The sequence below is a fragment of the Nicotiana tomentosiformis genome, chromosome 7, assembly GCF_000390325.3.
Source record: "Nicotiana tomentosiformis chromosome 7, ASM39032v3, whole genome shotgun sequence".
NCBI classification, from domain to species: domain Eukaryota; kingdom Viridiplantae; phylum Streptophyta; class Magnoliopsida; order Solanales; family Solanaceae; genus Nicotiana; species Nicotiana tomentosiformis.
In genome coordinates this window covers 53,168,175-53,186,999 of record NC_090818.1, presented here as the reverse complement: position 1 = coordinate 53,186,999, position 18,825 = coordinate 53,168,175, and the positions used below count along the sequence as shown (strand labels likewise).

General features: G+C 34.2%; 1 protein-coding gene across 1 annotated transcript; it reads left to right on the top strand.

Moving 5' to 3' along the window:
* The first annotated feature begins 5,465 nt into the window (after positions 1-5,465).
* LOC104084476 (kinesin-like protein KIN-14F) lies at positions 5,466-18,679 on the top strand. Its single transcript, XM_009588339.4, has 18 exons — positions 5,466-5,778; positions 6,282-6,489; positions 9,884-10,047; positions 11,435-11,575; positions 11,950-12,309; positions 13,208-13,276; positions 13,388-13,612; positions 13,859-13,940; positions 14,020-14,115; positions 14,191-14,370; positions 14,735-14,841; positions 15,175-15,353; positions 15,491-15,655; positions 15,744-15,997; positions 16,318-16,481; positions 16,571-16,738; positions 17,037-17,743; positions 18,152-18,679. Exons 2-18 carry the CDS (start codon positions 6,309-6,311, stop codon positions 18,402-18,404), a joined length of 3,495 nt encoding a protein of 1,164 aa, XP_009586634.1. The 5' UTR covers positions 5,466-5,778; positions 6,282-6,308; the 3' UTR covers positions 18,405-18,679.
* Positions 18,680-18,825: the final 146 nt, after the last annotated feature.

The following is an 18,825-nucleotide window of genomic DNA, read 5'->3' as shown; positions in this document are numbered from 1 at the left end:
CAATATAAGGTGGGGATGAATGTTTGGGCATGGCTGATAAGAAAAAGAATTAAATAACGAGGTTTTGAAATTAAAAGTTATGAACATTTTTCGTATGAAAATCTCCTTAGTAACAAATTATATGCATGTTTTATTCTTGGTATTTATCTTCAATTATTTATATGAGGTGTTAACAATCTGTGAAGTGCTGATGCGAGGAGTTGAAAATTATTTATATGAGGTGTTAACAATCTGTGAAGTGCTGATGCGAGGAGTTGAAAACCAACTTAAATATTGCTTATCTTTGTTGACCAATTGTTGTTGTATTATAGAATTGTATTGTGAAAGAATTATACGAGCATTCAATATAAAATTTTAGTAGTCCACTTCGAGAAGCAGCGTAAAGCACTTTTTTGTTTTGTTTTGTTGTGAAGAACAACTATTCTGTTTTCTTGTCGTAACATATATTTTGGAGCTTCACGGATTAAAGAAGCTTAGTAAGAACTTTGGAGCAAGCTAATCTATCGATGATATAATTCAACTTGAGAATTAAATGATGTTATACCATGTAAAGGGAATATCTACCACCAAAGTTGAGGTGAGATGAATAAGAGGTAACATTTATTTGTATTTAGTGTCTATATTCAATAAATATATGACACATATCTTCACATAACTTTTATCACTAAATCATAATTAACTTATGCACATTCCTACCTTAATTTATGACTTAATTATGATAAATTAGTATTGTTTAATATAAGGCCGGGTGCATATAAGTTTTTCTATAAATAAGGGTGTGCAATATTCGGAGTAAACCTAAAAATTAAATCGAACCAAGCCAAACTTTAATCTGGATTTTTTACTTCTTTTAATTTTGTTTCACATTTAGAAAAAATTAAATTATTTAATAATTATATATATATATGTATACACACACATTATTTGTATTCTATATATACAATTTAAGGAATTTGACATTATTACTTCTCATTCTCTATAATATTTGTTGTTTTTTGGCATTCAAATATAACCATTCGATTATGTTAATTATCTTATTTGACACAACCGAATAACTAAAGCGAAAAGAAAAAAATCGAATCAAACTAAACTCATTTTGGGTGGGATTGAATTGTACTTTTTCAAAATTGAAAATCGAAAAGCCAAAATCAAACCGAAAAACCGAATACACACTCCCAACTATAGATAAAATTCTTTCATCCTTAGCTGGAGGTCTTGATTCGAGCCCTAAAAATAAAAGAAATTATGGTACAAAGTGCTTTCCACTTTAATAGGCCTTACACGATATGAATCCTAATTATGGGTCCTAATGCAAGTACCGAACATCTGATGAAAAATTTAAAAAAGAATATACATCTAACTCTAAATCTTATAATTAAAAATAATAGCTCAAATTTATTATTAATATTTTGGATACACTTACACAAGGGCGGCTCAAGCTTATTTGTGGCATAAAGCCAAAGTTTAATGTGAGACCTACCTTTTTTTGAAAAAATGTTATAATATATATCTTTCTTTGAAGTCTATTTTTCTAGATTTTTGAGATACAAAGTTGTTATAATCTTTTTATAATTTTTTTTTTCAAATAATTCCTTTTTAACTAATATAGCCAATCCATTTAATTTTTTTGAGACATTATTGATCTTAGTTAAGATTTTATCATTTTTTATTTTGAAAAACTTCTTTCGCTGAGGCAAATGTTATACGAATTAGTATTAATATTATTCTATAAGCAATATAAGCATTTGGAAAAGAAAAGTCTTTTTGTTTAGGTATATCGATTAGAGTAATATCTTCTACTTGTACTATTTCTTTGTCAAATCAATTCTAATTCATACGTTAGCTATTCATATTACCCATTTAAAAGTAAGCCAAACAGTTACTTTATTTACATAGCTAAAAAAGAAATCTTTCCTTTTATATGAGAAAATCTACTTTTGTACTAAAAGTATTAAATATTATTATTTTAAATATCTTTAAACCTATTATTTCTAAAAATGGAGCCTCCCAAATTTGAGAGCCTAAGGCACAAGCCTTATTAAGTATAACATTAGAGCCGGCCCTGCACTTACACATTTCACAAGCGTTGCCAATTATTCGGTAGCCAAAAGCTATAGTCAAAGGCCTCCCCTTAAAAGCGTTGCCACATAAAGTTTTGACAACGTTTTTCTGGCGTTGTCTAAACTTGGTGTGGTCTTAGGCCAATTTTATTGCAGTGACAATCAATTTGAGATACATATTTCTAACACTGAGCATGGGGTAAATCTTTAGTGATAGATCTGTCTTTACACTTCATATAGGAAAACAGTGTGTATTTGTTTGTTAGCATTGTCGTACGGTATGCAATATCAAATGTACAAATTAAACTTTTTCATTCAAGAAACCATTAACCTTAGAAATGCAACTTTGTCATTACCAATATAGTCAACGAATCCCATAATAATTAAGCATGATCAAGAGATCTTTGATCTAGATAATGGTGTCTCCTCTATATAATTAGCTCCTTTTTCCCTCTCTATTTTCATCTATTTTTTCTTCGTTTTTGTTCTAGAAAGGGGGAATGGAGAAGCATTTGTTCGGTGCAATTAAGGTCTTAAACACACCATTAGGGGGCGAAGTGTGTGGCCGAAGCTGGTCAACTGAACACCTTTCGCCGAAAATTATATTGTGCATAAGATAAAATATTAAATGTTATTGGTAAAAAAATAAACTTTAAACACCCTTACAAAACTCGCTGGCAAGGAATGTTCTGAATATTCTTATTGAATTTTCTGACCTCGCTACTGCCTACCATTAACTCAAATTAATTATTCATGTTGATCACTCTTGCTGGTTCAATATTTCACCAAAAGCGAGGCCAGTAATTAGTACTAGTTACTTAAGTAAGACTCAGTAAAAAGGAGACAAGAGTGACGAAGTAAAAGAACAAAAGAAGTTCTTTTTTTTTTTTTTTGGGGGGGGGGGGGGGTTGATTCTTTAGAATAATTTTTTCTTCTAGTGGTCCAATGACGTACAGTAAAAGGTGACCTGATAAGAGCTTTGCCTCTTAAATCATTCAAAAAGAGAGTATCCAACGTTCATGTTTTTATACTACTGGACTTTGTTCTATATATTCGCTCTTTTTTTATTTTAAAATTAAACCCCAACGTTCACGATTTTTTTTGGTTGATTTACATCTGCACCCTCACTTGTAAAATAGTGTAAGTATTTTGTTTTTGTCAAAAAATACCGTGTTATTTTCTCTTAAAATAGTGCTGTGATTCCTTCCCCTGAATTTTATGTTTGTTCAGAGAATCTACTCTCCGATGTGGATCTCACCATGTTTTTTTTTTATCCTGTCCTGTACTTTGGGAAGGGAGAACTGAATTTTCATATCACTAACTTGAAGTTTGACCAGCATTCCTAATGAATCTTCTCTAATCCACAATTAATTGGAATTTAAAAAAATAGTTGACATGACTATTTTTTGTTTTATAGTTCATACACCTGTATTTCGTTGTCCAATTTGATTTTGAATATCTGGTATTCTATTTATTAATCAGTCCATTTCCACAAAAGCCAAGCTCCATAAATGACAATATTCTTTTATCTCTAAGTGACATTATCAATTAGTACATTATTCTAGTGTGGACATCAAGGGGGAAATGATTTTTTATGATCTGCCAAATTTGAATGTTTAAAAGAAAATGATCGTGCAAATATCTCTTGTGTTTTATTTACTGATTTTCTATAAATAAGGTCATATAATTAAAAAATATCTGTAATGGGCCAAAAAAATTCGATCTGTTCATGTCTTATTTACCCATAATTTCATTTTCTTTGGTAGACTATGCCTAATTCACTCAATAATATCACTAGAGTATTATTTGGAGAGCACAGAGGCGGATCCAGAATTTAAATCCTATGGGTTTAATTTTTAAAGTTATGAGTTTATATTTACTATTTTTATAATTTTAATAAATTTTTACATATAAATTTTTACTCCGCGTCAAAAGTTATGGGTTCAGTTGAACCCGTAATCAGTACACTACATCCGCTTCTGGAGAGCACAATGTTTCCTTTAACTATAATTTATTGTAAACTAATATTGTAATATGTAAATTTTATCTTAAGGAATTAAGAAGTCGAAACTGAAATTGATTAATAGAAACTAGATGCATTGACTAAACTATACCATTCTTTACTACTATTAACTCTCTTTTATTTTTTGTAATTTTCTGAGGTCAGAATTCAGAATTTGGGGAGTCCAAGGGCTTAAAGGGAAAGTAAAAATGCCATGAATTTGGCTAGATCTTGCCGCCCAGTCCAACGTTCAATGGGTCCCAGCGTAGAATCCACCTGTCACTACCTGAATTGCTCCATAGCTCGCCACGTGGAAGCGTTACCCATCCCCATTAAATGCCGTTAAACCTTAACAGCCTTGTCCGTTAGTAAGAGTGTACATAAATCGGGTTGGTGCGAATTTTTTAATTACCAAACCAAACTAATTATATCGGGTTATTAAATCTAAAGATCAAACCAAACTAATAAAAATCGAGTTTTTAAATCTCAATTTTTTCTCGGATTTTTCGGGTTTTCGAGTTGTTTCGGTTTTCTTTTCATAAAGTCTTTATAGCACAAAACATAGAATTTGTGTTCCAAATATTTCTTTAATTCTAGTAAGGCAGAATTATATAAGGTATTTTTTAATAAAATAACATAAATATGAGATGATTCATGACATTGTACTAAAATATTCAACAATAAAGATGAGAATCACATAAAATAAATATTATTAATAGGTCATAATGAAAACAAACATAATTTAAAATTACTAATAAGATACTAAAATAAGTACGACTAATAAGTACTATTATTTACATGACTAAATCTAAAAGAAAAATAAGTTATACATTTTATCTAAACCATGAGAAAACTAAAAAATAGATATCCAACACTATTTTCATTCATAATACAATTGAATTGAATGTCTTTTATTATCATTAGTATTGATTTGATTTTGGTTTAATTTAGAATTTATTTGAGTTACTAACATTTATGGACTATAAAACTTATTGGAGCATCCAAAAATTATAAGTCAAAGTTTGAAATAATACGTTAAAAGATAAAATTATAAAAAAGCTTAAAAAATATTTATAAACTATACTACAATAAATATTCTCATGTATTAAATATATTTAAAACTTCTATACATATAATATCAGGTTGGGTTACAGTTTGATTTTTTTTAGTTAAAACCAAACCAAATCAAATATCATCGATTTTTTTTTCCAACACCAAACTAATCAAACCAAACCATAATCGATTTTTTTTTTCCGATTTAACTCAAATTATCGGATTGATGCGATTTGTCGGTCTGAAGTTTCATTTGTACACCCGTAACTGTCAGCTCCACTCCGTCAACTTCTGTTAAAACGAGACTCTTATTTTATTTCCAAAAGGGTTGGGTCCAAAGACTCCAATAAGAGAACGTTTTGATTTCTAAAAAACTTAAACATCTCTTTCTGGTTGGACTCAGAGTTTCAGGTCTCTCTGTTTTCTCTGTGTCCGTTGCATTAAATAAAACTCTTCATATAAGTTTGAATCCTTAATTACCTAACACGAGAAGCTCGTTCATATTTCAACATTTGCAGCTAGCGGTTCAGATCCAAATCCACAACATGAGTTTAAAGGCTTTTAAACTTCTAGTTTGATCTTCTTCATAGTTCTTTCACTTTCCAGACTCCGTTGCAATTTGCTTGCTTACTTTCTTCGGCACATACACAGTCTGAAATTCCAGTAAGTATTCTGTTAAGATATAGTACGTTTTAGTTATGTTAGTATGCTTATTTTAGGTACTATAGTTTTTAGTAGTCTTTTAATTCCATGGTGATTTATACGTATATCATTAGAAAAAGGAAAACTTTAAGTACATTTATTTCATATTATACTGGCATGAGATGAGATGAGCTTTGGCCTTAAGCGAGAATATTGGACGCAGTTGTTGTTATTGTGGTACGACAACTATGTTCATGCGACTGCTGCTTCACTTTTTTGGATTGCATTAATTCTCAGTTTCTTATTTAGTAAGTAATAATGTGCTTCCAAGACTGTCATATGTGTTATTTTAGTGAATTCTTTCATTCGTAATCATCTTAATTAATGTGATTAATTATGATCGTTCTTGAGCACTTGCTAGCATGCATGTACTAATTTTAATGCCGTTTTAGAATTGTTAAGAACTAATTTCATGATTTAATTAATGTTATAGAGGGGAAAATTAAAGTACTTGGCTTTGGCAGAGATAGGTGATTGAGGAATACTCAAAGATGCCGCAAGAGAATATTCACAATCAGAGCAACTCATTGTTCAATACTAGTAGCAGTGTCACTCCCGTCAAGAACTTGAGAGGATTGAAGAGTTTGGCTTACAACTCTAGTAATGAAGCTTCTTACACAGAGGAGATGTTCAACGACCGCGACTTAGCTCAAAGAAAAGCTGAAGAAGCAGGTATGTAGCTAAATTATTCACACACCCAATAATTTTTCACATTAAGGATTGAAAACAAGAGAGAAATCACCTAACTTTTTTTATCTCTGTTGAGATTTAAACATTAGTCTCCCATGATTTTCCTCTACTTCATCCACCCTTAAGCCACACACGCAAATATAACGGCTATTTACCTTTCTTGTTAGAAAATGTTGACTATAAATAATATGAACAAAAAAGAGTTAGATTATTCTATTTAGTGAAACATCCTAATAATATAATGGTAGTGGTGTTGTTGCACCAAGAATTTAAATTTAAGATGAAAAAGAGGAAAATAAAGAAATGAATATTGTCCGGCACATCATGATGTTGTGGAGTAGTTGGAAACTTGGGTATTAGCTCACTGGTCTTAGACTATCGCTGGAAAAATTTGGGCCACCCCCATTACTGTACTTTTGCCTAAAGAAAGTTAAAAATTGTGATAACTAATTGGGAGAATTATATTTTCCTTTAATGACGCTTTAAAGAAGTTCTTAATCATTAATCATTACACCAAAGTGCACTACCAACCTTACGCAACACGACTTGGTCTAAGATTGGATCCAAATAACATACATATGCTCTACTTTTATGTACATGTGGGGTACAATGCACTCATATATACTTGGTGTTGAGATTGTTTTGAACTTTTTCTTTTCCAATTGATTAATCCACGACTTCAGATTTTTTCTAACCCAGATAGCAATTTATTCAACATGTTTTGGCATTTATTTCTTGTGCCTTAATATTCGTACCTTATTAGTAGAGCTGTCAATATGGGTTGGCCCGCCCCACACGGGCTTTGTCATTTGATGAACTGGGCCAGACAGGTCCACTATTACGATGGGCCTTAAAAGGGTCAACCTAGCCTAGTCCTACGTGGGCCACGGGCATCCACGGGCCACCCCACCATTTTTAAAAATTATCTTTTATATTTTCCAAATTTAAGTTTTAACCTAAAATGCATATATATATATATATAAACATACTTGTTGGATAGAAAGGTTTTACAAAACTTAATAATTTTTGACATTGTTCTAATAGATTACTATAAAACACAACAAGAAAAACAATCCAGTGTAATCCACAAGTAGGGTTTGGGGAGGATAGAGTATACGCAGACCTTACCCTTGCCTTTAAGAAGGCAGAAAGGCTGTTCCGTTAGACCCTCGGCTCAGGAAGGGAAAAGAGGAGGGGCAACTAAAAGTCAATATTTAGTTCATTAAAAGTCAATACTCAAAACAAACTACTCAAAAATATTTTCAAAGTGCTCATGGCATATCCAACACCAACAAATTATCTTTATCAAGCACATTTGAATCCCATGAAACAATGATGTCTTAACATCTTCATTTTCATCTAAATCTTTAGTTATATGCAATATTAATCTGTTAAACATTAAGAAATAACTAAAGTTTTAATAACAAAAAATATTTAAATTCACATAAAAAAATATTACCAATTTGAGATTGGAATACTCTTTTTGTTATTTTAGTTCCCTATATTTTTTTATATCTTTTATATTTTTAATTAAATACGTTCATTAAGCTCACGGGCCGGCCCAGCCTAGCCTCGGTCAAGCCTCATGGGCCACAGTCTTACTTGGGCCGGGCTTAAAAGCATCAGTTTTAAATGAGCTCCAAAAATTTTAGCACGATCCTATTAAATCACGGGCTGGATTGGGCCTACTCAACGGGCCAGGCCCATGTCAACGGTTTACTTATTAGTCAATTTCCTCTTGTAAGTTCCCAATAACTTTTGTTAAGCATTTAAGTTTGGAGAGTAGATAGCGAAGGTCGTAACATTTATTACTAATCACTTGGAAATTCATCGTAATATGAAAGTGCTGTGTGGGTTCAATATTAGGACAAAGAAAATATGGTAAATAAGCCCTAGTCATTTATAGGACTATCGGAGAATGCAGTGTATGTGCCGCGGGTAAAGGTACATTCACTTGACTACTACTATAATATTTGAATATGTAAAATTATTTATGGTGATGTATTGGTTGTTAAATCACACTAACCCAAGGGAAGCTTCCAGTATAATTAATGACAAAGAAGGCTCAAAATTGTGTCGTGAGTTTGACTCTCAACCGGAATATTTTTATATTTTTTGAATCCCCTTACCTCTAAATTCCTATCGTCCATTTCTTCATCACATATAAGATTGAGGCATAAGGCTGGTCTACTTCAGAAGCCTCTACTTTTAGGTAGAGGAAACCTGGAAATGAAAGCAAAGTTAGAAAAGATGGGCTTTTGAGCTTCAAGTAGGGCTAGCTATGTCTTATACATTATTGAAATTTTATAGCTCAGATTATGCATAGATAAAACTTAAAATGACTAATTTCCTTTTAATTACTACAGATATTATAAATTTCTTCATGTTCGGAAAAGCTTGAATTGCAGATAAGTACGTATTTTGGTGGCACTCTCTCTCTCTAGAAGGAAAAGGAAGTGTCCTATAGTATATTTTACAAAGTACTAAGTAATAACTATTACTTCAAAAATAAAGATACTCCGCACATAACTACGTACTCAAAACTGATAGTTGATGATATGCAAGTGGAAAAAATTTATACAACAAAAAGGAAAAAAGGCGTAGCTGACAACGTGGCCAAGTTTGCTTTAACTATTGACAGGAGACTTTATAGAAACTTTTATCCAATCGAATTGTGTAAAAGTTATTGAATCAGTTAATTTGGCTGGGTAAATTGAGGGCAAAAAAGTAAGTGAATCAATCAGACTATATTAGTGCATAAAAATTCTTTATACTTTCTTATCATCTTAATCGGGGAAAAGGGTCCTCCGATATTCACTTCGAGTTAGTTGTGTGATGTTTTTTTCATTAAGAAAGGAAACATTCGCCTCACGATGGAAAATATGGTTAAGTTGGTGAAACACAACTATAGGTACAAAGTATAGTGTTAGAATTTACCGCAGCTTTTATTTGACAGAGTTCTCATTACTGAAAATGAAATAATAATAATAATAATAATAATAGTAATAATAAATTTTAAAAAAAAACACCTTCACTCATTTAGATTGGAGGTTGGAGTCACATAAAGGATAAATGAATTATGAATATGTTAATTCTCTTAAAATGGAATAGAGGTTAAACTAAAGAATAATGTTAATAATTAATACTCTAATAGGAGTATATTTTTCTGAGGGAACATATGGAGCTCAATAGGGAACACACCGTAAAAAATACTTTATAAATTATTAAAGTGGGACAAACAGTAAACATAGGGAGATTTGATTTGGGTTTAGACAATATAATAGTAATGAAATTTAATTGCCACCTTGCATGGGGGAAAATAAGCTATATATACAGCTTCTAAAATTCTGACAGAAGAGTTGGCATTAACTTGCAGCTGCAAGGAGGTGCCAAGCGGCGGAATGGCTGCGGCAGATGGACTCCGGTGCATCGGAGGTGCTCCCAAAAGAACCCTCCGAAGAAGAATTCCGTTGTGGTCTTCGCAATGGCCTCATTCTCTGCAACGTCCTCAACAAAGTCAATCCTGGTGCTGTTCACAAGGTACCCTCTCTTTACCCCTCATTCTGTGTTTACTCATACAGTTTAAATTTTATATATTGAAGTTGAGGTCACCCAACACATTAAACTTCAGGTAATTGTTTAAGCTATTTACAATGATAGTGCAAAATTCTTTTACAATATCAATGCAACTTAACCTATTATCGAAGGTTATTAGTTTTTCCTCTATTTTCCAAGTTGCCATACTCTGTTTCATATAGAGAATTACATGTTCTTCTAAGTCAACTTTACCTAATAGTAGGGGCGGAGACGGGATTTGAAACTGGATTAAGCATTCTAATCCATTTAAGTTACTGAATTCTAAATTAATAATTTATATATATTCAATATATATGGTTTTGACCAAAGTTAGTGGTTCGGCCGAACCCGTAAGCTATACTCCAGCTCCACCCCCTGTCTAATAGTGTAAAAATCCTTTACTCCATCAGTGCGAAAATTATGAACTTGTGCATAAAAGGTGGGATAGTAACTTAAAAAGTGAGCAGTTATATGTTACAACAAGTTAAAATATACTGTTAATTTTACAGTAAGTTAATTCTTATATACAACAGAGGTTGTACACTTAGGGATCATTTGGTAGCCGGTTAGAGAGGAGTTATCCATCTATTAAAACTAGGATAACTTTATACATTGTTTGGTTAAAAGAAGGGGAAAAAATAATCTCCACATGGAAGCTAGCATAAGTTATACAATGTTTGGTTATTTTTTCCTCTTTTCCACATAAAATGTATAGCATTGCTAATACAATGTTTGGTTCATATTTTTCTTTTCCGCATAATTAATACATGTTTAAGTTATGAGGGAATCTATGTATTATTTATGCAGAGTAGAATGTGGAATAACTTATACATTGTATTAGTAATACTTGTATTAAAACACAAAATGACAAGAATACCCTTTATTCAAACTTGTATTTTTTTGTTTAAAAATATATATTTAAACTATACTAACAATTTTAATAAAATAAAGTAAGCTAATAATAAATCACACTCATGTTACATTTATATTACTAATCCTTATATAACTACCGCATAACTAATCCCCGCATAATTAATCCATGCATAACTAATCCCAACATAACTCAACCTTGCATAACTTATCCCTGCATAACTAATACATGCATTACTTATTCCTGCATAACTAATACCTGTATAACTAATACATGTATAACTAATACCTGCATAACTCTAACCGGCAACCAAATGACCCCTTATGTCATATCTAGCCAAGTGTGTGAAACTATTTGATACATAGATAATAACTACTAAAAGGGATCCATGTAACATATTTTGTACTTAAATGGACAATGTCCTTGAAAGAAGGAATTCTTGAACGCCCAAGTAACTATGTGTTGGTACTTGAGATATAGGTGGTGATGAATTCGGTGGTTGATATGTCCTCAGAGGGTGCAGCCCAGTCTGCTATTCAGTACTTTGAGAACATGAGGAATTTCCTCGTAGCAGTTGGCAAAATGCAGCTTTTAACATTTGAAGCATCTGATCTTGAAAAGGTTAGATTTCCTCAGCTTTATTTCACCAGTGTTTTTCTTTGTATCTTCACAGATTTTGGTTCTTTCTCCTTGACAATTGGTGGGCGGGGAGTAGAATTAAATTTTTGGGGCCAAAGTCGTAGTAATGTACATTTTGTGTGTTTCGGGGTGGCAATGACTTCTTGTATTTATTTATCTGCAATATGCATAGTGTAATGTTAAAGGATGCTGTTAAGTTATAAAGCTCTTATGGAGCTGAGCTCTTGTTTGGCCTATTGATAATCCTCTTTAGTCCACTGGATCAATTTGTTCACATTGGTCCGGATTGTGCACAAGAGTGCTTCACATTGTTTTCCAAAATACAACAGTATTGAGCAAAAGTTTTGAACTTGTAGGGTGGCTCATCAAACAAAGTTGTAGACTGCATTTTGTGCCTGAAAGGATATTATGAATGGAAGGAAGCTGGAGGAATTGGAGTTTGGAAATATGGTGGAACTGTAAGGATCACGTCATGTCCCAAAGGATCACCATCCTCGTTTGGTGGTAGTGACAGTGCGGATGAGTCAGTGGATGACTCCGAGTCATCACAATTTGACCAGCTGTTGGAATTTCTCCACTTATCTGGCGAAGTCTCGTTTGAAGAATCAAATGCTGCAAATATACTGACCTTCCTCTTTGATCGCTTTGGTCTCGGGCTTCTACAGGCTTATCTTATGGAGCGGAATGGAGTTGAGGACTTCCATTTGAATTCAATGGTAGGTAAGACTATGTGTAGTTTATCTAAAAACAGGATTTCTTATTACATTGGTAACCTGAGTATTTAATTTAATCCAACAGGTCGTTGAATTTTTCTTTCCTAGATTAGAGTTTACTTGCTGACCTTGTTAGACTTAAGGCTCTCGGAAGACCTTTCTACTAATATAAATTCTATCCTATCCTACATGTCTCTGAGTCTGACGTCTCTCTAATTTTATTAGAAGTCGCAGCTTGTTAGAACAACTTTTGTAAACTCTATCAGCGATCAAGTAGTTGGTATACGCATTTCATTTATGCTTCATAATGAATGAATACATAAAGCAAGCGGAACATAATGATCAAAGGCCATCTTATAGTTTATCAAGGGCGTCTAAAAAGAAATTGAGTGATTAGTGAAATACCATTTCCAGAATTTAGAGGAAGAAGTTAGCGTTGAAAAGTTTAAAAATTGAACTGAAGGTCCAGGTGTATGTTGCTCTCCGAGTCTTTGTCACCATCAGGACATTGTTGGCTATCTCCTACCTTGATCACCATATCTTCCTCAAATAAGATATCATAAACTTTCCGCCATAGGTGTGACAATGATACAAAAATTACTACTTCTTCACTCACAACTGTGAAGGGGAACCTTGGAGCAAAGGTAAAGTTGTCTCTGTGTGACCTATAGGTCACGGATTCGAGCCGTGGAGGCAGCCACTAATGCTTGCATTAGGGTAGACTGTCTACATCACACCCCTTTGGGTGCGTCCCTTCCCCAGACCTGCGTGGATGCGGGATGCCTTGTGCACCGGGCTGCCCACTCACAACTGTAGGTGTCTACTAGTTTTCAGGCAGCATCTCATGTAAGACGAATTTCAAGCGTCATTCCTTCTGTGGACTAAGGATGAAAATTTGCAGGTAATTGATGCTGTTCTGAGGAAAGTAGTCAAGAACTTCTCTGGATTGTTGGTTTCTCAAAGCAATCAGGTAACAATGACAATTTGAATATAGGCTTTTTCTTGCGTAATACCAATTTTAATGCCAATATCACCATTATCACTGAATGTGGTTGATTGACAGTTTTTTTAACACCTGCAGCTCAGGCTTTTTTTGAAGAAAATACTGCCAGATGAGTGCAGTCCTTTATCAAGATCAGAAGTTCTAGAAACCATATCAAATTATCTGCGGCACAGAACTAGCTTGGTCTCCAGCGATGTCTCCAGATACTGCATTTGTGGTGGGAAACGGGAAAGCAGCTGGCATGACAATGGTTTCCATGCTGGCAATGAAGAAATAGTCGATGTTCAACAAAAGGAGTTAGAGGTATGATGATTTGACTACATCAACTTACAGTGACACACTCTTCCCCCTTCCCAGCAACAAGGGAGTGGGACTTCCCCTTTGAATTGACATATGTAGCTCTAGTTTGTTTAGTTTAATAATGCCCTCGATTATTGACTGAATTGTGGCTAAGCAGTTGTTGGTAGCAAATAATATGGGGAAAAAATAAAAAAATGAAGACTAATGAGGAATCAACCGATTCTTATGTGTCGTTATTTTATGTTTCAGGAGCTCAAAGTCTTTTGCAGAGAGACCAAGCTAGATGTCCAAAAGTATAAGTCAGGGTGGGAAGAAGAATTTAGAAGGCTTGGTTAGTACTACCTTAATGTCCTTTTGTGTTGAAAATGAATGGAACTTCCGTATTTGAATCTGAAAGAACTTTTCCTCAGTGCACCATATTAAGGGCCTCGAGGTGGCTTCCTCTTCTTATCACAAGGTTTTAGAAGAAAATCGCCTCCTGTACAATCAGGTCCAAGATCTAAAAGGTAAGTTTCTTGAGTTCTCTCATCTTCATAAAGAATATTTATAACATGGAAATAAGTTTACTTCTACTTCTCCAGGGACCATAAGAGTTTATTGTAGAGTTAGGCCCTTCCTATCTGGACAATCTGATGTGCAGTCCACAGTAGATTATATTGGAGAAAACGGAGACATCATGATTGTTAATCCTCGTAAGCAGGGTAAAGATGCTAGGAAGATTTTCACTTTCAACAAGGTCTTTGGAACTAAAGTAACTCAACGTATGTTTTCTTTCTCCAGCTCATTTGTTTTCATAACCACATATATGCTCAAGTATCAAGCTTAACTCTGGCATCTTAGCATGGGTACAAGAACCAGGCAACTGACAAAATCTCAACAAATAATCAAGAAAAGGCAGAAAACGTCTTTCTATTATAGCACGTGCTCCCTTTCTTTTTTTAATTATAAGTAGCACATTTCCCTTTTATTTTTCTCTTTACTATGACTACTTGTGTATATCTAGAATATCTATCCGTTACTTGATTTGCTTGAAAAATGAGTTGAAGCTGCCTGCTTTTCTCTTATCATAAATTATGTGTTTGTGAAATGTACTATCAATCAATATCTATCTTTTTATATTTGCAGAACAAATATACGTGGACACTCAGCCATTGGTTAGATCTGTTCTTGATGGTTTTAATGTTTGTATATTCGCCTACGGACAGACTGGCTCAGGAAAGACGTACACCATGGTAATTTTTAAAGTGATTTAAGTGCTATGATTCTCTTTATGAGATAGAGATGGTGTTATACTATTAGTTAGTTTTGTTTTACTAAATATTGTCCGAGCATGATGAGACGTTACAGTTAATGATAGTTAAGTCTCAATGTAATTATCTTTGCTTGATTGAAATCTTGTTCACTTGCCATTCCTATGCTATGTCTTCTCCTTTCTCTATGATATACCTCTAAACACTCTGGTGTCTATCAGATTTGCATATAGAACACTTTCAGAAGCTGAAGGAAGAGTAATTACAGTATGTTGCATTTGATATCTTACAACTGCATATATTTCATGCTTCCAGAGTGGGCCAGACTTGACAACAGAGGAGACATGGGGTGTAAATTATCGTGCTTTGCGTGATTTGTTCAGCACTACAAAGGCAAGACGGGACATGATAGAGTATGAAGTGGGAGTCCAAATGATTGAGATATATAATGAACAAGTGAGAGATCTCTTAGTCATTGACGGGGCTAACAGGCGATATCCTTTACATTGATATATGATGAACTATATTGTAACATGCTCACCTAAACTGCATCAGTTACACAACCAAAAAATTGGATTTAGTTTCAGGAAAAGTGACTTTTATTTTGTTGTCTAACCTTAACATTCCACACATTGGATATACGAAATAATTCTCAACTGAATGGCCTCAACGTACCTGATGCTAGTTTGATTCCAGTTAAATGCACTCAAGATGTTCTTGACTTGATGAGAATTGGGCATAAGAACCGTGCTGTCGGTGCTACTGCTTTAAATGAGCGGAGCAGCAGGTCTCACAGGTACTTGTTACATAAGATTAGATGATTGTTCTGAACTATTGCAGTGATCATAAAATGTATTCTTCTTTAATTCTTCCTACTTTTGCAGTATTCTGACAGTTCATGTTCGAGGAAAAGAGGTGGTATCTGGATCTACATTAAAGGGCTGCCTTCACCTTGTGGATTTAGCTGGAAGTGAGAGAGTAGATAAATCTGAAGCTGTTGGCGAGAGACTGAAGGAGGCGCAACATATAAACAGATCTTTGTCAGCATTAGGAGACGTCATCTCTGCTCTTGCACAGAAGAGCTCACATATTCCTTATAGGAATAGCAAGCTCACCCAAGTATTGCAAGATTCATTAGGTAGACAGTGAACATTTTCAATTTCTCAACTGCTTATTTACTGCGTTAATGCAGCTTAGCTTCTTTTACCTCCAATAGTTTACACTATACAGTGAACTAAGATAATTATCATTCCATGGATAGTATTACTATTTTAAACTAGGTCAGTTATACCCATGCATGATCCTGCTGAAAATGACCGCAAACTTAGTACCTTAGAATGGTTACATGATTCTACAACATCACTCCCTGGATGTTCTGAAAAGTAACTCAAAGCAATCTTTGGTTTCTGATGTTCTACGAGGCTTATATTGGGTATTATCTCACACACTCCCTTACAGGTGGTCAGGCAAAGACATTGATGTTCGTACACATAAATCCAGAGGCAGAAGCATTTGGAGAAACAGTTAGCACCCTGAAATTTGCCGAGAGGGTTGGCTCCATAGATCTTGGTGCAGCTCGATCTAACAAAGAAACTGGTGAAATTCGAGACATGAAAGAAGAGGTCTAATTGCTAAAATCACTGGTTGATAAAATACCAATTTTTTTTTTGCACATGTAATTGATGTCTTTGTGCTTTTCTGGTTGATTTAGATCTCAAACCTTAAGCAAGTGCTGGAGAAGAAAGAAGCTGAACTTGAACACCTAAAAAGTGGTGCAAATGCTCGAGGTCAAGCATCACCTCTTCGCATGATGAGACACAATGGTAATGCTAGCTTGAAGACTGAAGCCATTCAGCGTCCTCTAGATGACACTAGAGAGGTAAATGAGTTGGAAATCCAAGTAACATCATATTCACATAGGCTATGTTCCATCAGAAATCCAATTAAGTTTCATATTTACATAGGCTGGTTTGACTTAAATTTAGCTTCAAAAGACAATGTCATTCACAATTAAATCTCTTGACTACAAATATGTTTTTATTTTTAGTACATACTCTGATTAGTTTTAAAGTTCCTGAAGTATAGGAACTAACAACTTTATTTCCTTTGGGGGTATTTGCAATAAATCATTTTGAGAAAGTGATATACTTTTCATTGCTTCTGTTGAGGCGAAACAGGTAAGAAGCTGTTCATCAGGTAAACAAAGGAGGTCCCAGTTTCCCTCTAAGTTCACGGACAAGGATTTTGTACCAAAAATGCCCTTGCTCACAGAGGAAAAATCAGTAGCCTCGACCAAGAGGAGATCACCATCTCCCCCTGTTAGAAGATCATTATCAACAGATAGAGGTGCTCACGTCAGAAACAGAATAAAGCCTGAAACACTTGAAAATCCGCCAGTAATGAAACAGCCGTTTCCTGCTAGAGTTCCTGTCACAATTAACAAGTCTGTTACCAACATGCCGGCAATTGTCTGTTCGGATAAAATGAGAGGATATCAGGGTTCACAAGAGCAATCTAGGCAGGAAAATATCTCTGATGTTCTATATAGCCTCCAGAGGATCAACAACAGGAAAATTCCAGAACATGATGAGGAGCAGTTTAAGCAAGTGCTTAATGTAAGACAAGGTGCAATTAGAAAAAGTAAAAACGAGAATAAGATCAAATCTAAGCATCAGTTATCAACTAAAATACATATCAAGTCAGATGTTTCAGTGACATTGCTTTCTAATGGAGGCAGCGGTGGAATGATCGAGGAGGCTCAGAGAAGTGATATTTCTGAGTCTGAAAATGAGAACGGGCTGGTTGAGTCGCACATAAGTGGCAACATAAGAGTTGGTAATCTTCCAAGAAGCTTCTCAAGGAACTCTCAAAATGTCGAACAAAGGTATGATCTACTACTTTGAGAATTAATATGCTATCCAACAACCATTCTGATAATTTGTTATGCAAAGGTGGACAAAAGGGCAGCCCGGTGCACTAAGCTCCCGCTATGCGCGGAGTCCGAGGAAGGGCCGGTCCACAAGGGTCTATTGTACGCATGCAGCCTATATTTAATGGGTTCAACTAAATCCAATATGTTTTTACACAAAACATAGATATATATGTGGAAAAACATAATAATAAATCTGAACCCATAATTTCAAAGAACAATATGTTCAATGCTAATTAAGAACCTTAAAAGTTGAATGTATCAAGTTTAAATCTTGGATCCGCCTATGATAATTACGGAGCTAAAAGAGTTGGATGAATCTAGCACCTTTCCCGTTTGCATTAACTATTTGATTTTTTACAGAGAAAGAGAAATATCACATACAGTTGAAGCTTTTCTTGCTGGTAAATATGAAGACAGACCTTCAAGTGGCAATAACATGCTTCGGACTGCAGAGGTAAACAATTCATTCAATCCTGAATTCAGGAAACCTGAGGATAAACCTTCACATGCCAATAGAATTGCTCGGAATGCAAAGGAAGCGAGTAACTCATTGGCTCCGGAATTGAGAAGAAGCAGATCAACACCACGTGGAAAATTCATGCTTTTGCCCTGAGAACTTCCATATACACACATCATTTGGATCAACTAATTTGTTAGTTCTTGTACAGCCACTTCATGCATTTTGGAGCATGCCTTTCATACTAATTCGAGAAAGTTGAAGATGTCAATGAGGACTTCAACCAGTATTACTGTATCCTCAAACCATATTTGAAGTGATATTGCCATGTATTTATATACAATACCTGATAAGACTTTAAGATATATGTACAGAAAATTGTATTTGTTTTAATATAAGGAATGGCAGATCAATGGATTTTTGCGAGTTAATTCGAACATGGATTAAAATGGCATCCCAGAAGTATTTCCATAATGTTGTGAATAATCACGATAGCAATCCATTCAGTATCCGGCTGCTGCCTGCTAGTCAGAATCAATGAGCTATACTACCAATTCGTTAAATGATTGTGAAGGAA

Excerpts from the sequence above, each read along its gene's own strand:
- LOC104084476 (XM_009588339.4), top strand. The coding sequence starts at position 6,309 with ATGCCGCAAGAGAATATTCACAATCAGAGCAACTCATTGTTCAATACT. Across the intron at positions 13,941-14,019 it reads AGAAGAATTTAGAAGGCTTG|TGCACCATATTAAGGGCCTC; the intron begins GTTAGTACTACC and ends ACTTTTCCTCAG. Across the intron at positions 14,116-14,190 it reads TCAGGTCCAAGATCTAAAAG|GGACCATAAGAGTTTATTGT; the intron begins GTAAGTTTCTTG and ends CTACTTCTCCAG.